This window comes from Cyprinus carpio, chromosome A21 (assembly GCF_018340385.1).
Source record: "Cyprinus carpio isolate SPL01 chromosome A21, ASM1834038v1, whole genome shotgun sequence".
Classification (NCBI taxonomy): domain Eukaryota; kingdom Metazoa; phylum Chordata; class Actinopteri; order Cypriniformes; family Cyprinidae; genus Cyprinus; species Cyprinus carpio.
In genome coordinates this window covers 5,409,618-5,432,721 of record NC_056592.1, presented here as the reverse complement: position 1 = coordinate 5,432,721, position 23,104 = coordinate 5,409,618, and the positions used below count along the sequence as shown (strand labels likewise).

The 23,104-nt window shown below is 33.1% G+C and overlaps 1 protein-coding gene across 13 annotated transcripts in view; it reads right to left on the bottom strand.

Moving 5' to 3' along the window:
- mapk10 (mitogen-activated protein kinase 10) overlaps positions 1-23,104 on the bottom strand; it is a 60,374-nt gene that overhangs the window by 28,760 nt on the left and 8,510 nt on the right. For 11 of the 13 annotated variants that reach the window (XM_042778689.1, XM_042778690.1, XM_042778688.1 and 8 more), the window contains 2 exons: positions 8,182-8,253; positions 4,700-4,869 (listed from right to left, as the gene is read on the bottom strand). In XM_042778689.1, the coding sequence (XP_042634623.1) occupies positions 4,700-4,869; positions 8,182-8,253 (242 nt within the window). Of the gene's footprint in view, positions 1-4,699; positions 4,870-8,152; positions 8,254-23,104 lie in introns of all 13 variants that reach the window. The other 2 variants (XM_042778698.1, XM_042778697.1) reach the window with 2 other exon arrangements.

Here is a 23,104-nt window from a genome sequence, read left to right as displayed (position 1 = left end):
TGGTCAAAGCAGAAGGGGGTGAGATACACCAAAACAGGCTTTCAAGGAGGGGTGAGGAAAAACCCTACAGTACAAAATACTATTTCAGCCATTCTACTTGAAAATTTCACCTTCAATTCAGTGTGTTACTTGCTGTTTCTTCTAATTAATTGGGTGAAAACTGTTTCTGCACCAAATGCAGTTAAATTATACAGTTATTTCTGAACACTAAACAATGTTTAGAAAGTGATTTTAAGCAGGCAAGATATTCTCTGAGCTGCAGCAGGAAAGTTTCTAAAGCGCGTTTTTGGAACCGAGGACTGATGTGTCCATGGTAACAGTAGTTTCAGAGATTTTTTGGCTAATGGCAGCCATAGATACCCATTTGTGTCAAAGATGATGTCACAGCTGTCTCTCTAGGTGGTTAATGCATTGCAGCATTGCTCTTCAAGAGCCCAGCCTACAGGCAGCTGTCACAACCATACACTATTTCAACTACTTGAACACCACATTTTACACGACAGCATAAAAATAAGGTTTGTACAGGTAGAAAGACCTGACATATAACCACACCATATCACACTAGTAAAAATGGGCTATACCTAAAGGAGTTGTCTAAAAATATTATGTCATCATTTTCTCATTCACATTTATCTAAAAGTATTATTCTTTCTTCTAAGAAATACAAAAAAAAAAGCAATTGAAATTTAGTCAGAACTGAGTGTCTAAACTTTTTTTCCATCTAACGAAAATGATAATTGGTCATTCACAATGATAAGCTCCAAAAATGATCACAAAAGCCACTTAAGTCCATATGACTGGTCTTCCAAAGCTATACGATACACTTATGTGAGAAACAGATTGAAATTTAAAGGGATAGTTTGCCCAAAAAAAATACAAATATTGTGGCACACAAAAGAAGATATTTTGAGGAATGATGGTCACCAAAAAGTTTTGGCTTTCACTGACTTCCATTGTATTTCTAAAAAATATAACAGGGGTGCACGATAAATATCGGCCGATGATTACTGTGTATTTCGTCAGTAAAGCCGGTTCTCTAATCAGCGGTAAATTCTTGCTCTATGTGCAATTACGCACCTGATGGAATTTACATTTCTTCATATGAACAGATTTGGTGAAATTGAGCATTACATCACTTGCTCACCAGCGGATCCTCTGCAGTGAATGGGTGCCATCAGAGTAGTAGGTTTGTTTCTTACAAACACACAGCTTTTCACTTCATAAGATGTTAATTGATGGACTGGTGTAGTTTGAATTACTTGTGGATTATTGTGATGTTTTTATCAGCTGTTTGGACTCTCATTCTGACGGCACCCATTCCACTGGTGAGCAAGTGATGTAATGCTAAATTTCTCCAAATGAGTCCTGCTGAAGAAACAAACTCATCTACATCCTGGAGGGCCTGAGGGTGAGTAATTTCTCAGCACATTTTCATTTTGGGTGAACTATTTCTTTAAAACTTTATTTGCTGAGTTTTTTAGCAGAGGAATTTTATTCCACTACAAAAAAAAAGAGAGTATTAACATTTTCAAGCCATGTTTGGGCCACAAAAAAAAAAAAAAAAAAAAAAAAAAAAATATATATATATATATATATATATATATATATATATATATACATATATACATATATATATATACATATATACATATATATATATATATATTTTTTTTTTTTTTTTAATAAAACACATTAAAAATCATTTTCAAGCACTATAATAAAAACACAATACATCATGCACCCCAAACCTAAGTCTATGAGGAAAAGATGACAAAGTCGCTGACAGCCATAGTAAAGTTTGGTGACAGCCTGGTGAAATTAATCATAGCCAGGTGTAATTAACTTGACATTAAGTTCATCACAGTGTTCAGCCCCTCTGCCAGCTGCACAAGAAACCTCCTGTCAGCTTGTTTGTGTTCTCATTATTTTTCTCTCATAAATGGCACAGTCTTTGTGGCCTGTCATAAGCAAGACATGTAAATAAGAGTGCTTTTTTGCTATGAGAGGTTGTATAATAATCAAGCTATATTCAGAAATCAGTACTAGCATACTGCTCATTGCATATTATATCTTATATACTGCTTAATTGTATGCATATTTTTATACAATATGTACACTACTGATCCAAAGTTTGGGGTAGATAAGTTTTTTTTTTTTTTTTGAAAGAATTCTCTAATGCTTACCAAGGCTGCATTTATTAGATCATAAAAAAAGCAAAACAGTAAAACAGCAATATTGTAATGTATATTAAAATAATAATAATAATAAAACTGTTTTCTATTTTAATGTTTTAAAATGTAATTTATTCCCATGATGCAAAACTGAATTTTCAGCATCATTATTCAAGTGTTCTGTGTCACATGATCCTTCAGAAATCATTCTAATATGCTGATTTGCTGATCAAGAAATATTTATTATTATTATCAATGTTGAAAACAGTTGTGCTGCGTAATATTTCAGTGGAAATTGTGGAACTGTATAAGATTATTAATGCCATTACTGTAACTTTTGATCAATTTAATGCATCCTTGCTGAATAAAATACAAATTTACTTAATATTTTACTCTCCAAACCATTAAAACAGCACAAAATATGCAACAATAAATATTGTTACACTGTCACAAGAAAGTTGTGATGAGTTAAGATTGCAAAAATGTTAAATATATAGTAATATACAGTGTATAATAATTATTATGACCTACTACATTTATACAGTACACAATAAACACAATATACATAAATAGAATGAGTAGTATGAGCACAAAAGCTACCTTCAGTGAAACACAAAAACGTGGCAAAAAATAAATTTCTTTCTTCTATTATCTGGGCCAAGAAATCCCCTAAGAGTCTGAAAGCATCCTTTTGCTTCTTGAGAAATTGTCTTTGTTTTGCATAATGGATTATATAATATAGAGCGGATGCTTGTAATGTTTTCAGGCATTCTGTTTGTTTTATAGATAATTGTATTTACTTATACATTTACTTTCTTGGCACACACCTTTTTACCCAACATGCAATACAGGAAAGAGAGTTCTGCAAGGTAAAGAATCTCATTTTCCAGCAGTCAGGAGATTGGTGTGCGAGTGTGTGATATGATGAATTATTAGCAGCCAAACCTTTTGCAGCAGATGCTCATAGCTCTGACTATTACTCTGAGGAAAGCAGCACTGCGCCATCTAAATATTCAGCAGGTAGCTTTCCAACATGGACTGTGAATGATATGATGGATCAATTTAATAACTCCACAGACCCAGCTAGCAAAAATATGCTGTTTAAAGGTTTATTTAAGTCATGATAATGTTGTAATAACCTCACCTACATACTAAATAATATGACAGATGTTTGGTTTATTTAATGTGATAAATATATACACAACTGGTTTTTGAGAAAAGTTTTAGAACGATTTCTAAAGGATCATGTGACCCTGGAGCTCAAATCAGCTTACATTTGTAAATATTTTCAAATAGAATACTGTTATTTTAAATTGTAAAAATATTTCACAATATTAATGTTTTTACTGTATTTTAGATCAAATAAATGCAGCCTTGGTGAATTTAAAAGACTTTCAAAAACATTTTATCGCAATTATTCCAAAAGTTGGGCTAGTATGTATTTTTTGCAGAAATGTTGCACATATTTTCAATATCATATATTATCATTTTTGAATACTTTTTTTTTATCATATTCATTTTAAAATGTAAATGTACCATTTAATAGAAAAAAAATACCAGTGCTAATATGTAAATATTTTCTGAATTCAAAATATGTTATATAAGTATACAAGCGAGTATTAAACGTAAATTGAATGTGGAAGGACTGAAATTATTATTATTATTTATTTATTTATTTATGTTTTTATTTATATATATATATATATATATATATATATATATATATATATATATATATATATATATATTCTTACGTACTCCAATCATTTTTATAATTTCAAAAGATCACTTTTATTGAAGAAAAATAAATAAATAAACCCAAAAATATTAAGTTTGCAGTTTACTTTGATTTTTAGATTTCTAGCCTGTAAGATTTTAAGGTTTTTATAAAAATTTTAATATTGCAGCAATATAACCTAACCACATGAGTTTCATCAGGGCCATGGGAAAACGTGTGACTTTGCACAGTCCTTTTAAACTGTCCTTCTTTTGTCTCTCTCTCTCTCTGGAGAATGATGTGGTGCTTGTTAGGCTAATACATCTGCCATGCTACATCATGTGACTGCTGCTGAGGAGAGGAAGCTAAATTAGATCAGGGTTGACCGTCCAACAGGCAGGATAACTGCAGCCAGCAAACCAGCCAGAACACATTAACAAAGCCATTAACAGTCCAGTCCACACAACCGTACCGCTGCCACTGAAACTGAGAGGAATGGGGGAGGGAAAAAAGGGACGGCCAACTTGATCTAGATTTCCCATAATCCCATGGGTGAAAAGTCAACGACTCATACTACCTTGTATTTTCATTATAAATCATAGGGTTTGGTTTTTGGGGACCACAATGAGCACAGCTCGGATCCAAATTAATTGCTGTCCACTGGGAACTGCAATTCATTCTGCCAAGAAACTCCCAAATATTGCTCTTAAAATTAACAGCCTCAATCAGCAAGACATTTGAGAATCATTATGCCATCCATATGGACATATTTCACAATAAAAAGACAAAGCGATGCATTATGGGTACTCACCACACTATTCCCTGAGCCCCAGAACCAATGGGCTTTAGATTTTGGTACCGTTTGAGAACCGTGAAGGTGGAATCTCCTACTTCCACACTGTAGAACTGGTTGTCCACTTTGCTTTTACTCATGTTGTAATGCTGGGCAATGTAAGAAACATCAACTTGTTTACCAAACCCCTGGAGAAAAAGATAGATGTGGAGAAAAAAAGATGGGTGTATGAGCTGAGAACATCACAGAACTTGGGTTTAGACAGTTGATAAGCACTTGAAGTTCAAAAACCTAATTGAACTTCAAACGATTCATCTCAATAGTGATATAATAAACAGTCTGAAGAGGACTTTCTTTTCATCAGCACAGGATATGAAAGCCCATGTAACACTATAAAACTACAGATGAGTTTGCTTAAACGACTTTCAGATAAATAAACGACTGCAACGTGATATAGCACACACACACACACACACACACACACACACACACATATATATATATATATACACACACAAGTCTGTGTCTGTGGCTATACAGCTCACAGAGGCAACTTTATATCTCCCAACCGCAACTTTATTTCACATAATTAAGTTGCAATTGTGAGATTTAAATAAAGTTGCAGGGGATATAAAAATATATATGTATATGTTTATAAAAAACTATTATTTTAGTTTTACTACTAGAGAGAAGAGTATCTTATCTGTGCTTGGCTGAAGATCTCAGATATAAGATTATATTAAGTTAAATAATCGAGGTTATGAGAGCTCTCTTCATGCCAGCGTTGGCACAAGGGCCAGCTGTGTAATCGACTGTTCTAACTGTCACATAGTGAAAGTATTCTTGGCCATACCAAGAGAGGAAGCTGTCCACATAATTTTGCAAGCTAAATGGTAATTAGTGAGAGAGAGAGTGTGTGTGTGTGTGTGTGTGTGAGAGAGAGAGAGAGTAATATGCATATACTGTATACATGTGTGTACGTGCTTCGTAAAGTCTATCTTCATCTTGGGAGTCACTCCTCACTGCAGTGGCCCCCTATTAAACTGACTGGGCTAATTTGAAGCTTATAAGCTTTGATTTGTGGTAATTGTGGCCTTTTATTGAAAATTGTTGGAGCACATAGAATGGTTTGGTTTCATTATTGTGGTGAAATTACACACACACACACACACACACACATACACACACACTACAGGTCAAAAGTTTGGAATTATTAAGATTTTTTACGTCTCTTATACTCATCAAAGCTGTATTTACTTGATTAAATGCAGTAGAAACAGTAATTTAAAATATTATTACAATTTAGAATAACTGTTTTCTATTTTAATCTATTTTAATCACATAATCCTTCATAAATCTTTCTAATATTCTGATTTGCTCAATTACTATCAATTAGTGTGCACTCAATTACTAATAATGGTTGTTATTATTATCAATGTCGAAAACAGTTTTTGCAGCTTAATATTTTTGTAGAAATCATGATACATTTTAACAATTCTTTTATGAATAGAAAATTCATAAGCATTTATTTGAAATAGAAAATTATTTGCTTTTAGTTTCATTTTCAATAGCATTTAATTGAAAACATCTGTAACATTATAAATGTCTTTACTGTTACTTTTGATTTTTTTTCCTCAGAATAATTGTATTAATTAATTTTTTTATTAATTGTATTAATCTTTTTTGTTTGTTTTTTTTGTTTTTTACTTTTTTTTTTTTTTACATCTTCCATACCCTAAACTACTGAATGGTAGTTTTCACAGAAATGTTAAACAGCAAAAACTGTTTTCAGAAATGGCAATCATAAGAATTTTTTCTCGAGCACCACATCAGCATATTTATGAATGATCATGTGATACTAAAGACTGGATTTAAAAATTCATTCTAAAAAATAATAATAATAATAAAAAATTCTGCATGTAGTCTATTTATGCTTTTTATATTATTGTGTTGTTAGCTTAGCAACATGGAATCTACTGGAATCAGTTCTGAAACAGGTTTCCTGTTTCACAATATAGCTGATACACTTTAAGGGATATGAAACACACTTGGTTCAGGAGTCAGTTTCAGACACACTTATCTGAAGTGACTGCCAGTACACTTACTACAGTGACAGTCCCTGTGGAGTACACAGAGGTGAAGTGTCTCGCTCAAGGACACAGTGTTGATTCATGGATCGATCTTTATGGGATACGAACCTACAACCTTTTGGTTAACAGAGCGAATCTTTATCCGCTAGGCAACTCTACTGCCCTCTTGACCTGTGATCTGTACGTCTCACAAAATGACTTTCTGACAGGTGATGAGGATAATTTAAGGCCCAAAGAAAGAATGAAGGACAAAAACCCAAGGGACATATAAAGTATCTTATTAATAATGTTTTGCTGTGGTACTGTGATAACTTCAGGGAATAGATACTTTATTTCATATTTAGATTAAGCAGAAGGAAGTTTATGTAAAACCATCATTATTATATTCTGATATATGAATGTTTATGGAAGCTTGTTGGGCCATTGGATAAAAACAAAACAAAAGTGAAGTCAGAATTGTGAGATATAAAGTCACAATGATCATTTGTGGGGGAAAAAATAGAATTCTGAGTTTTCTCAATATTCTCTTTTTTTATGTTTTGCTATTTTGAGTTTATATCTCGCAATTCAGAATTGTGAGGAAAAAAGTTGCAATTACGTTTTGCAACCTTTTAAACTGTTACATATCAGACACATATCAGGTCAACAAAGTCATATTGTCATATTGTCACAAGACAGTCAATCTAGAGGCCAGAATTTAAGGAAGATGTACATCTATAAATTAAATTTAAAGGGATAGTTCACTCAAAATCATCAAGTACTCACCCTTATGTCATTCCAAACCTGTTTTTGTCTATTTAGTGAAAGTTAATGGAGTGCAAAACAACAATAACAATTAGACATTTCCACATACAGGTTTGGAACGACATGAAGGTGAGTAAATAATCACAGAATGTTCGTTTTTGCCTGAACTATCCATTTAAAGCCAACATGGATTGACATTTACAACCCATTTTATTTTCACAATGTGATATATTTCAGACTGCAAACAATATTATGATAACTTTGCATGAGAGACATGCTGTAATTGAAGTCATTATACAATAAAAAAGTCACTTTCCCAGAAAAAAAAAGAAAGTCTGGTTTGCAGCTACACAAGTAAACGATTCAGAATATCTTTTTTTTTCTTTAAGTGCTTTTAATTTGAATGATGTATCTGTATGACCACATTGATTTTAGAAAACACTTGAATGCAGATTTAAATTGATCTTAATGTATTTTGGGAAACCCGACTCTGAATGGCTTGGAATGCTGCAAGAAATTGATCATGTAAGCTGTACAACTTCCTTAAAGGCCCAGACATGCTGTCCCCAGTATTTGTTTCAGACAATGACACACCCATAAGAACGATGAACAGAATGGAAGTGAATGAATACTCTACCTTTTAATTTACCTGTATGGAACACACACCTGACAAAAGGCAATCTTCACATCCAGGACTGGAGCACTGCAGTTATATAAGAAACGTCTGTTCATAAATACCTGAAACACAGGAATTAAGAGTCGTGATTAAAAACTGAACGAACTAATATAGTATCAATTTTATACTGAGATAGCAAGATATTTGCTTTTTGTTCTTCCATAAAGCTCATTTCATCTTCAAATGACTTTATTTCTCAAGATGTTTTTTGGCAGATAATGATATGTGCTAAAAGAGAGAAAGCTGAGATGATAAACAACACTTTTTCCTCTTGGCACATCAACCGTCTTCATTCGGTCTCAAAGCCCCTGTCCTGTGGATATAATGGCTCTCGGCACACTGAGGATCTATGCATTAACTACGAAAGTGTCTGAGGAGAACGGGCGTTCCAAGAATAGTCAGTGTCATCCAGGAGTCAAAGACAGTATGCTAATTCACGTTGATTATTTCTTCCGCCTGCTCTGCTCTGTTTCCTGTTATTTATTTCTGTTTTTTCCCCAAGGGACGAGGAGGAGCTTTTGGTAAGCACTGTGCACCCTGCGCTTTAAAGATACTGAAGCCCTGTGGATAGGCGTTAAATATTCATTAGTGTTTTCCAGATTTCATATCAGCCAGCAGAAACAAAGGGATCAATCCATATGGATGCACAACATGTAGGCCTTTTTTACAGTATGAAATGTTTTATTTATTTATTGCTATTTTTACTAATTTCATATATATATATATATATATATATATATATATATATATATATATATATATATATATATATATATATATATATATATATATATATATATATATATGTATATATAGTGACCCCAAAAACATTGGGACCACAAATTGTAGGGGTCAAAACCTGGACCACAAAGTTTATTTTAAAATTATGCCAAAAATCATTAGGTTATTAAAGGAATACTCCACCCCAAAATGAAAATTTTGTCATTAATCACTTACCCCCATAAGTAAAGTTCCGTTTGTCTTCGGAACACAATTTAAGATATTTTGGATGAAAACCTGAAAGCTTGAAACTGTCCCATAGACTGCCAAGTAAATAGCAGTGTCAAGGTCCATAAAAGGTATGAAAGTCGTCATCAGAATACTCCATCTGCCATCAGACGTGCAATCTGGGTTATATGAAGTGACGGGAACACTTTTTGTAAGCAAAGAAACCAAAATCACGACTTTATTCAATAATTCCTTTGTCAGCAGTTTCCTCTGTGTCTCTCCATATCACCGTATGCTGCGTATGCTCTTCTGTGTCATCCGCGCCACAGAGATGCGCTGTTTCTACATGTACTTAGCTTTGATTTGAAATAAAACAGCGCATCCTTGTGGCGCTGACAGTCTCAAGCCTCCAGGTTTTCATTCAAAATATCTTAAATTGTGTTCCGAAGACGAGCTTTTACAGGTTGGGAACAACATGGGGATAAGTGATTAATGACAAAATTTTCATTTTGGGATGGAGTATCCCTTTAAGTAAAGATCATGTTCCATGAATATATTTTGTAAATTCCCTACTGTAAATATATTAAAAATTTATTTTTGATTAGTAATTTGCATTGCTAAGAAATTAATTTGGACAACTTTAAAGGCAATTTTCTACATTTTTTTTTTTTATTCTAACGAACCATACATCAATGGAAAGCTTGTTTATTCAGCTTTCATATGATGTATAAATCTCAATTTTGAAAAATTTACCCTTATGACTGGTTTTGTGGTCCATATGTACATATTGTACCTTTGTACATATTGTACCATCCATTAAACATCAACTAATAAAATATATAATATGGGTGTGCCTTCAACGGATTGGTAGATGATGGTGAGGAATTGCCAGTGAAAACAGCATTTGACGTTCTTGCTGGTTTTGAGTGGCAGCTTATGGCTGTGTGTGTAAATGGCATGAGGACTGCCTACAGCCCACGTGTGTTTGTCAAATGACTGACATCAACAGCACAGCTTTCATTTCCTTTCCAAAGCGACTGCTGAAACACACAGACCTGCACTGCTACAGTACTCCCGCGGTCTGCTCGGAGACAAAGAGCATTATGGGATACCGTGCAGCTTTTGATGAGCTTCATTTTATTGATTAAAACGAGTCAATATGACGGAAAGAATGATCCAGAGAGAAGAGCGAGAGAGAGATAATGCTTCAAATTCCATTTTAAATAGCTCCTGGTTCTGTAATTTGTGTGTATCACTCTTTAATTACTATTTTCGCTTATTATTTGCTATTATTGTCGTGTTCTAATAACAGTGTACACTTCTGATTAATATGGAGGCTTCTTATAAAAACAAGCAACCAGTATTAGAAGAGTGATTTTTGCTGCTTTACCACAAATACTTCAATGTGAATGCCTTTGACAGATTCAGCTTTGTCACTGATTTAAAAATGACAGCAACGTTTTAACCACATTTAATCAAAGCAATGCATTTTTTTATGTTACAAAACCTCCTTAGAGTGAAAACATTTTATATATTGTTGCAGCGCTCATGAATAATGAATCTCGAGATTCATGTCCTCCTTTTTTTTTAAACTCTACCTTCAAACCAAAGTGACTGATTCAAAGATTCCACCAGTCCATTACCGTGGCGACAAACCAAAAATTGTATAGAAAATAAATGAACTCTCGAAACTGATTTAGCAAAAACAGAACTCAGATCAGGAGACACACAGCCGTCGATGAAAACATCCTTGAACAGATTTCAACAGTCTGATGGCACACAGATTTTTATTTATTAAATTTTTTAACAGTACGCTAATGAAATACAAAGTCTTGAGATGCTGGGAAATAGCTGGAAGCGTTTTCTGTATCACAAGTGGCACCGATCAGAACTGAAAAATAAATAACACTCTCAAATGCTCCCCCATCTGCTTTTGTTTATAAAAACAGATAGCCCCGCCCCCAAACTGTTTTTGATTGGCTAATCTGCTAAGATTTATTTTTTTTGTCCTGTTTTTAGATTTCTCACTTATTTCAATGATATAGCCATAGCCATTTTATGCAAGCTACTCCAAATATCAGGTTTAAAGTCACATTTTAACAAATTTACTTTTAACGTTACTGCTAAGAGAAACGAAGGTCTGAATCAACTGAACCAACTGCTTCATAAAATGATTCCCTTTTTTTGAATCATTCGAAACTTCACAGGCTGCCAGTACCTGCTGGTCTGAATGGAACGAAAACATCTATGACATCTTTTACAAACAAATTTCAAATGTTTTCATGAAGCTCTAATATATTAAAGTGTTATCTACAAATAATTCAAGTATCATTAAATATGAAGGTTTTGCACAATATGTTTTTAATTAATTTGTGACTTGAAGAGTTTGATAAAAGCCCAGAACCGCTGATAAAAAAAAAGAAAAGAAAATTCATATGTTTTCTTGAAAGAGTTTGTCACTAATAAACTAACATATTTGTGAAAGATAATATTCGGTAAAAAACATATAGAGCAGGACTTATTTTATCCATCAGAAATCGACTGAATTTTGAAAAGTGGATGTTGCATACCAGTATATCAGAGAAAAAAAGAAACAGACACAAGACCTGAGAGAGAAAAAGGCCAGTCAGTGCTGCTTCGGTTAAAAGGTTGTGTTTACAGCAGCACCAGCTATGATTGCTAAAATAAAAATCACACCACATCAACACTCTCACCAAAGAATCAAAAACTGAGAACAACAAAAAACAATCTTCTGCATGTTCTGAAGAAAATATGAGTGGCACTAGCACATTCTAAACATGCTATGAAGCTTTAGTTTTTAGTTCTTATGCGGTTGCTAGGGTTGTTGCTAGGCGTTGATTACTAGCCCATGTCAAAAGAGCTCTCACGTATTTTGTTCCCTAGATATGACTCAGGTCTCTCCTTTTTTCAGTAATAACAGTGATGCTAACAGCAAATGCAGCTATAATAAATGGATGGATGGTGTTTCATAGGAGAAAATCTGACTTTTATAGAAGTAATAGAAAAGCAAATTCATCCACATCCCATTCCCATTATTCTCAAATCTCACCATCACTGGTGTGGTATTCTATTGCATTTAGTGGGCATCAAATCAAGACTAGTTTTAAAGTATCCATAGCAACATATAGTGTTCCTCTTAAATTAGACATTATCGATTGCTTAGATCAACTGGGATAAACATACACACTCTCTAGTGCTGCTATTCAATAAATATTTGACAGCACATAAATAGTTGAGTTGCACAGAAATATTATCTATACAGGGGAGGATACGGCAAGGTCAGGGGCGGTTGGCCTGATGAATGAGGCCGAGAACCGAAGAGGAACCTTGATAAGAGAGTGATGAATTACTGAGTGCAAATATGACATTAACAGGCAGCAGGACGCAAGCAGAGAGCAGGAACTCTGCCTTCCCAGCGTGCCAAAAAGGGCACTGCTATGGTAATAAAACTGATGCCTGGAGATTAGAAACAGAGCTAGACGGATGCACAAAAAAATCTTTGTATTATGGATCAAGCATCCAGCCTCTGGATAATACAGAATGGGTGAGTTTAATAACGCTGGATTGTAGGTAAAGCCCTCTTGTGTATCGACAGATCTACTGAGTTGGATAGGGTACACAAGATATTTAATAAAAGATGAAGGTGAGTCGCAGAGCTGAATGGTATGTAGGGTTATTATAGCTAAACCTAAAATCATACAAAAAAAAAAAAAATCTCATTACTTGAAACAAAACAATAAAATAATAAATAATACATGTAAATTGTCATTTTCATTTAGTTTACCTGTACTAAACCCAAATAACTAACAATAAAACAGAAATAAAAAATATTAAAAACTATATATATATATATATCTATATATATATATATATATATATATACACACACACACACACACCTATCTATCTATCTATCTATCTATCTATCTATCTATATATCTATCTATCTATCTATATATATATTCTATCTATTATATATATATATATATATATATATATATATATATATATATATATATATATATATATATAGAACAGAAATTAAGAACAAAGAAATTAATTCTTTTTTTTTCAAAAGGGATGCATCAGTGACAGTACTATCATAATGTTACAAAAAATTATATAAAGCAAAAAAAAAAAAAAAAAAAATGCTGTTCTTTTTAACTTTCAATTTATCAAAGCATTCCAAAAAAATGTATCATGGTTTACTCAAAAATATTAAGCATAATTAAGCAGAATGATTAAGCAGAATGATTTCTGAAGGATCATGTGTCACTGAAAATTGGAGTAACGACTGCGGAAAATTTCAGCTTTGAATCACAAGAATCAGTTATATTTAAAATATATATATATATATATATATTAAAATAGAAAACATTTTTTAAATCGTAATAATATTTCACAATATTACTGTATTTTTGATCAAATAAATAAAAGACGTGTTTTTAAAATATTTAAAAATTTTGGAATGCTATTGTACATGCATTTTTTAAAATTAAAATTAAACCTCGAAATTATTGATTAAATTTAAAACAAATATATTAAATAACCATTTTTTCTTTTAATTTAAAAAAATGAATGGGAATATAACTCATTTGATAGATTATTTTATATATATATATATATATATATTATAATATATTATATATATATATATATCTATATATATATATATATATCCATTCATATATATATGAATGGATTAATTATTTTTTAGTTGATGGACTACACAGATGCATAAACAGCTTTCCATTATAGCACTTGACTCAAAACAGTATTACATTATAAATATGACTCTAATATATAGTGATATAAACAGTACAGCAGAATCTCTAGCAGTTGACACATTTGTATGGTTGAATGGTATATACGTCATACCACCAGCATTAGTGGGTGTACTGTACCTGTGTGTGCTGCTATTATGCCAAAGTCTGTCTTTCACACAGGTGGTGCACACCAGAGGCTAATTTTGTAAAGTGTTTGGACAGCGTGTGAAACATTCAGTGCATGGCAGCCATATTGAGATGAGGAGACAGGTGATTTCAGAGCTACAGTGAATCATCACCCCTGAGACCTGACAGATGGAAAGTGTACATCACCCTCCTTCTCTTTGTCTCTCTCTTCAACTCAGTTTCATGAATGGAGAACATTGATTAATTAGTCTATTGTGTCTGGAGCTTTCAGCTCAATTAACACTGATGATCTGTCAGACGTCTGTGCTCCATCCAAAGCCAGATATGGGATATCCTTACTTGATATCTATGAAAATCCATTGAAATATTTAATTGCATGCAGATCTGTTGTTTTTCTGTTTGTAAATATGTTTGTGGATTGTGATGTGAGGGATGGACTTTTTCACTGGAGGAAACGCTATTATGGATTATGGATTTGTAGTTTGGCCAGAAGTGATGTTTTAATGTTAAAATGCTTTAATGATGGTTTTATTTCTTACAAACATGCAGCTTTTCATTTCACAAGACATTCATTGATGGACTGCAGTTACTTGTGGATTATTGTGATGTTTTTATCAACTGTTTGACTCTCATTCTGATGGCACCCATTCACTGCAGATGATCCATTGTGGAGCAAGTGATGTAATGCTACATTTCTCCAAATCTGTTCCGATGAAGAAACAAACTTATCTATATCTTACATACTGTAGTCTGAGAGTGAGTAAATTCAGCAAATTTTCATTTTTGAGAGAACTATTCTGTTAATGAATACTATAATGGTATATTTATAATACTGAGAAACACCCTTGGCAACCAAGCCTTAAAGAGTATGACAGCACGGTGAAAACTCGAGAACCAGAAATACACTATAATTATCATCACACATGTCAACAGATTAGTTACAGCCATCCTCAAGTCACTAGTGTTCCCCAGTATATTAATGAGGAGCAGTAGATTCTGTTAAGATATGCACATACATAACCTTCATAAATATGCAAAGAGAGGTGAGAAAGACAGGATGTAAAATAATGCATGCAATTGAAGCTAGATATGATAATTATGAGGGCTAAAAACAGACACTCAACCTCTACCCTTTAATGCCAGATATATGACATCTGGCTTGTGTCTGGGACTTTGATATTATTCAATCATTCAATCTGTCAATCATCAGAGGTTTGGTAGGAATACGTTGCTTTTACAGGGAGGGCTAGAGGGATGAGAGCAGATGGAGAAGAAGGGATTTTTTTTTTTTTGGCAGGGAGAATGCCACAGATATGGATGACATTTTATAACAGAGATTCCTGTTTTGTTTTTTTATATTTATTTGAGGGTTTCAATTTTTCAATTCACTTCAACTGGAAATTACTGACACAAAATCTCCTAATTAAGAATTGAAGTTAAAATGTAACCATATTTTCTTTAACTTAATAGTCCCAGATCCAGATTTTTTCTTATTAAGAAAATTATTATATAAAATTATATATATATATATATATATATATATATATATATATATATATATATATATATATATACATACAGGTCCTTTCTCAAAAAAATAGCATATTGTGAGATAAAAGTTCATTATTTTCCATAATGTAATGATAAAAATTCAACTTTCATATATTTTAGATTCATTGCACACGAACTGAAATATTTCAGGTCTTTTATTGTTTTAATACTGATGATTTTGGCATACAGCTCATGAAAACCCAAAATTCCTATCTCAAAAAATTAGCATATCATGAAAAGGTTCTCTAAACGAGCTATTAACCTAATCATCTGAATCAACTAATTAACTCTAAACACCTGCAAAAGATTCCTGAGGCTTTTAAAAAACTCCCAGCCTGGTTCATTACTCAAAACCGCAATCATGGGTAAGACTGCCGACCTGACTGCTGTCCAGAAGGCCATCATTGACACCCTCAAGCGAGAGGGTAAGTTGGTGTGCAATGAATCTAAAATATATGAAAGTTAAATTTTTATCATTACATTATGGAAAATAATGATCTTTTATCACAATATGCTAATTTTTTGAGAAGGACCTGTATATATATGTATGTTTAGTTTTTATATTTACATTATGGAAAATAATGATCTTTTATCATATATATATATATATATAATATATTGTCTAATATGTTGGCAGGTTTAGTAACAATCTGAACAACTGGCCTGACCTGTATCTGACCTGCCTCTAATAATATATCTAATAATATAGCTTAAACACACACACACAACAGGAAATGATCTCAGACACACAGGGGTCAAGAGGTCCCTGCTTACTATCAAATCAGTGCTCAATTCACCACAATACCAAAGGAAAATCTCCAGACATATTATCTCAAGAAATTGCCATGACAACCAAACCCAGAGTGATGCATAAAATCCCCACGAGTGTTTGAAAAAATACACAATCAAATTACAGACTTACAGTGCCTCAAAATCCAATTTGAACCTGACACAGCAATGAGAATGTGCACAAATGTGAATACACAGTTCAGAGGCCTGTAACATGAAAATGAATGAACAGCGGGACGGTTTCTGTGTTTTTATGTGGTTTTGAGAGGCTGTCGATAGCAGTGCGGCTAATTTACTCAGGTCATGAGCACATTTCTGCTCACCGGGAGCCGATCTGGGCCTGTCTTCACTGACAACGCTGGCAGGTATCGTGTGTGTGGGTGGCAGATACCCTACAACATCAGATGGAGAATGAAGACAGATGTCCTGGCTGCTGCCTGTGCTCTTTATGTTCCAGATCGTGCACGTAATGATACAGACCAGCCGTGTTGTCTCACAGACACAGGGAAGACCTGTCTGATAGGAATCTAATATATTAACATCTACTAAAGAGATACCTAAAATGGAAAATTCTTTCATCATTTGCTCACCCTCAAGTTGTTTCAAACCTGTGTAAATTTCTTTCAGCTGTTGAACACAAAAGAAGATATTTTAAAGAGTGTTGTTAAACAAATGCCATTAACTTCCATAGTATCTTTTTTCTCTATGCTATTGAATCAGTGGCTACTAGCAATTTACCATCTTTCTTCAAAATATCTTATTTTGTGTTCAACAAAGAGATTCATACCGGTTTTGAACAACTTGAGAGTGATTAAATGATGAAAGACTTGTCATTTTTCAATGAGCTATGCCTTTAGCGAATGTTTTTTGTCTAGCGGATGATAAAACAAAAGACAAAAATCTCTAAACGAAATTAATAATCTTGCCTTGGCAACTAATTTAAATAAAAGTTTTACTAAAATCACTAAAATTAATTAAAAAAAAGCTAAAGCTAAATAGAAAATATTATATAAAAAATCTAACAAAAGCATATAACAAAATGACTAAAACTACAAATATAAAATAAAAGCTAATTAAAACTATTAATGAATAAAAGAAATAGTATATAAATAATACTAAAATAACAACACCCTGGCAACCACATAGCAACAGCCCAGTCTAATAGTCAATTGTTAAATAAAACTATGAAAAAAAAATAATTCATTGAAAAAATTAAATTAAATTAAATTATAAATAACCTACAACAACCTAGCAATGCGGCAGCACGTTTTGCACGGTAAGCACCACATAATTTGTTTTAGAAACTGTAGAAATGTAATTTGAATACAATTTTAGATTCTTTTTTAAGATGAATTAATCATTTAGGTAGCAGTAATGGTGTCAGATGAAGGTGGAAAGGCCAAAAAGAATCAATCTGAAACCATACAAACTGATGAAGAAAATCACTGCAGACGAAACCACAGTCAACATTCTTCACAAGCACATCTGTAGAACAAAAAATGATTTAAACCACATTTGGTTGGATAAAGGCTGCTTTAATGTGGTAAATTTAGGTGAAACAGTATATTAGTGAGAAATAATGAAGGACAGGACTTAATAAAATATGATATTTTTGGCTAATAGTATTTTTGCCCTGCCTATAGTGCCTCAGTTTCATCAGTAGAAAATAAAATTAAAAAGAACATTTCAGAGACAGAGGAACACATTACATTTTGATGAAATTTTATTTCTTTTTATTTTGCACTGTTAAGTTGTGCACAATAAAACCAGTGACACTGATTAATAAGTAAATAGTACATTTTTATTTCACATTATCTGTAAAGGACAGTGTTACATTAAGCTAAGGTACCCAGGGTGGTTGCTAAGTTGTTGCTAGGTGGTTTCTATGGTACCCAGGGTGACTGCTATGGTGTTGCCAGGTGGTTGCTATGGTACATGGGGTCGTTGCTAGGGTGTTGCTATGCTGTTGCAAAAGGTACTCGGGTTGGTTGCTAGGCGGTTGCTATGGTATCGTGTTTTTAATTGACTCGATCGGGTTTGTTCAGAGGTGAAAGTCAAGCTAGGAGCGACTCGACTATTGAGTGCTGACAGTTTCATTTCACCCCTCTTCTTTTCTGAATTAATAAGACGTATTTTCAACCACCTTCTGGATTATTCAGCAGTTCTGCAGTCAAACTTTAGTTTTTACACACTCTACACAAGTGTATGTTATTCCTACATTAATTTTCTCCCCGAACATGCTGACAAAGTTAAAAACAGAAGTTGCTGGCTGCCAATAGGAAAGAAAAAAATCACTAAACAATCTCTTTAATATCTCAGTTGTTTCTCCTTGACAGCAACACAATTAAATAAACAGCACATAGACACTTTTTCATATTTCTCATTCTTTTCTTACTCAATATTCTCACATAATCCACAATACTCTGCTCCAAAGTTTCATAAGACATCTTAACAATGTCTCAATCTGTGCACAGATGCGCCAAGATACAAAACTGAGAGATCTATATATGAACTCAAACATTTCACACCAAATTCATCCGAGACCAAATGATTTGAGCTATTCATATTAATGTTGCAACTCAATTCTCTTACTTTATGTCTGTTATGTCAGTTGTCCTATTTGTGTTTATTGTTATTGCTCATATGAATCTTTGGGAGAAACATCTGAGGCAGAATTGATACCCTAAAGAAACTTAACTCAGAAACCCAAACCTCCTGAGCTTCTGAAAGAGCAACAAAACCTATCAACTGTCACAGTAACCTTTCAGCTCATCATAGAAGACACTGAAAATTGCAAGATGCTTCAAATCTCTCAAAGCCTTCAATCTGAGCTCTTGCCGGGAAGAACCATGATGTGCTTCATTTAATCAATAGCAGACATCACTCACTAATTACAGAGCACTTGAATATTTTGCAGTTGGCTGCACAAATGCATTGCTGGAGTCCAAGCACATAATTGACTACAGCAGTAAATCAGCGCAAAGGGTTGTGAGACGCCAGAATGTGACTCTCTCTCTTTCCATTTAGTCCCCCTGGTCTTAAATTGCCTTGCTCTCACAGTTTGGGCCTTTTCTTTTTTGTCAGTACTTGCGAGTGTGAGAATGTGTGTGTGTGTTTGTGTGTGTGTGTATGTGTGTGTGAGAGAGAGAGCGAGAGACGTCAGATTAATCCCACTCTAGTTCACCGTTAACTCTGCGGTGTCCTGGATAGCTTAATGATATGAATAATTAACATCTCCCCTTACTCACAGTCTGTTCACTACACTGAATATTCCTACTACTCCATTTTCTTCCTCTTTTTTGTGCAAATCATGATCATTTTTTTCAGGATTCTTTGATGAATAGAAAATTCAAAAGAACGGCATTTATTTGGAAAATAAATCATCTGTATACATGTCTTTACTGTTACTTTTGATAGATTTAATGCATCCTTGCTTAATAAAAGTATTAATTTCATTTAAAAAAAATAATCTAACTGACCACAGAGTTTGAACAGTAGTAGTGTACATGAAAAAAAAAAAAACACTCTTCCAAACCTAGTGAGCTGCCTACATAGAAAGCATCTGGCAACATTAGTGCACTCCTAAAAAGATGGATGTTCCAAAAGATAGGTAGCAACATTATGCTAACATAATTTAGTTTCTTCCATTTTAGAGCAATTTCTAAGGCAGCATCACATGTATCTTTTACAGCTAATGCATTGATTCAGGCAAAATGGAATTAAAAGTCATGACTTGTGAGAAATGAATTAACATAGTCTGTAAATCATTGCTTTAGAAGTGAGGATTATTATGTTACATAGTTACATCAGGTGACGACAAATGACCATCTTTACATGTGACTCATTTACTCAACTCAGCGAGTCAGTGAATAGTAGTCACTCAAAAGAGTCACTGTTCAAAACCAAGATTCATTCAAGAATGAAATAAGAAATCTTTTAGAAATGAGTCATTGAATCATTTACTTAACTGATTTGTTAAGTAACACAGGATCAAAACAAGTGACTGAGTTCATAAGCAAGTTATCAAATCATTTACTCTAAAGATTGATTTAGTACTACTTTGCTTTGCTTGGAGATGTTTAATGGCTGGTGGTGCAAAAACAAAGTAACTATGTATTCTGTCTAAAATGTACGTTTCTCAATATTAACGTTGTGTGCTTTCAAAGATGCTGTATAAAAGCAGTATCTCATGTACACATATTCAGTGCTCAGAAATATATTTTGTTCAGTACTATAAAGTATATATGAAACAAATGAAAATAACTATGTGTTGCTACATATTCAATATTACAACATCACATTGTAGCTTTGCAATTGAGTACTATAAAGTATATATGAAACAAATGAAATATTTGCTTCAATATGCAACATCTGCCTATGTAGAGTGATCCAAATCAGTCACTTTAGGTTTTATTTCAGTTAGGATGTTAACTTTAAAGGCAGCTGCTTATGTAGGCTGTAGGCAACAAGGCAGCTCACTATAGGTATTGAACAAGAAAATACTATTTCAGTCTCCTACATTTAATTCAATGTGTTACTAACTATTTTTGTAATTGATTGTGAAATTTACTAGAGAAAATATTTCTACATCAAATTTAACAATAAAATGGCCAAGATAAAATAAGGATATGTAACACTGATGGTCTGTGCAAATCAGTTTATATTGAAACACTGTTATAAAGGCACTGAATGTGTTGTTGGGTAAGCGTTATTTTCCTCCTTGTCAAGTAGAAACAACATCTGACTGCTGCCCCGGCTGTAAATACACCACCAGCTGGATAACATCAATATTGTATAGCAGTTTCCAAATATGGATCCCAATCTATGCCAGCCAACAACAATGACGGATGAAAGTGAGAGGTAAAATCTAGGAGTAGTTTTCCATTCCAACACTCCCATTAGATTACCTTGTGCTGCCCGAAATCCCTGAAAAATAATCCACAAACTCCATCTGGATTAGGACTAGGATTTTGATCTGACAACACGTCTTTGTGTGTGGTTGATCATTAGACCGCCTGGTGTGATCCGATTATAATAATGGATTTAATGAAGCAAATTTCTTTAAAAGAACAACACATAATTTATCTCCATTTTGGAACACAGTTGCTTCAGTGTAGACTGATAAGGGAATAATTATCTATCGATCAGGTTTGAATCCTTAAGCCATTCCGACCTGCAATAACTTACAAACCCTTTCAGATTAATGTCTCGTGGTTGAAAATAAACAGTGGGGGTGGACCGCACACTGACTATTACTGTAACATCCCACGGCATCTTTATCTGGGATAGAGAAATAAATAAATATTCATATATTAAATAAATGACTGGGACAAAAAGACAAAGGAGCTTTTAGTGTCATTGAATTGAGTGTGTCTATAGATACTGGACAGCTGAATTAATCTTTATGCCACAAAGAAGAATGTCTAGAATGTTTAGTTGCTCACTAGGTCAGGAACAGGAAATTCTCTCCCTCTCTCATCCTGTGGGTCATTTTCATTCATGTCAGGGCAATGTCATGGAAGCTAACAGCACAAAAGAAATACAAATTTGCTTTTTACTAAATCTCTGAAAAATCTTTGATACTAAATCTCAGAAAGAAATGGAGATCCAGTATTCTATTATTTATAATGCATTTGGAGAGACAAAGTAGCTTTGAGTTTAAGTGCTTGATTCTTTCATTACCAACAACCACTCCAACTTTCTTTCAGGTCCTTGCTGAATACTGCCTTCAGGAAGCTACCTTCTGAGACAGCATGCTAACTGAAATGGAACCTCATAAGTGACAGATTTTGATGCTCTATATAGACAACCACTTAAAATGATTCAAAACTAAGTATAAATCAAAACAAAGTACTTCACAAAATGTTAGAGATTAGATTCGTATTTGATTCCAGTCAGTGTTATTTTCATAATATTTATATATTAATTTAGTATTTATTAATATTTTGAATTATATTTTGATTTTAATATTTATATTAATTTATTCATATTTTGAATCACTTTAATAGTCATTTTGTTATGCAGTTTTATATATATATATATATTTATATTAATTTATTCATATTTTGCATTTTGTTATGCAGTTTTATATATATATATATATATACATACATTTTACGGATATATATTTTGCAAGCAAAGTCAAAATTTTTTAATTTTTTTCCCCCATCACCACATCTCCTTAGGGGCTCCATAAAATATTTGTATATGACTTTAATTTATTTTTATTTCAGTTTTATTTTTAGTAATTTTACTGAAACTTATTTATTACAATTTCAATTTCACAATTTCATTTTCAGTATTTATATTTTATTTCAGTTAGTTTTATCTATCTGTGTATCTGTCTGTCTGTGTGTGTGTGTGTGTGTGTGTGTGTGTGTGTGTGTGTGTGTGTTTGTGTGTATGTGTGTGAAAATAGCTAATTTTAATTAGTTTTAACTATTTAATACTTTTTAGTACTGATGAATAAGTATATTGATGCATTTTTTTTTCACTGAGCTTTTCACAGGGTATTCTGGGATTGCTTTCTTCACAACGGATGCTATGTTTCAATTTGGACAAAATTAGTATCTTATAAGGCAACACAAGATACTATTCACTTGTTAGCTATGATGCCTTAAAAGATACTCTAGTTAGGGAGCTCACTAATTCCTAATGTGTTAGAAACTACAAAACTCTCACAAGTGACACA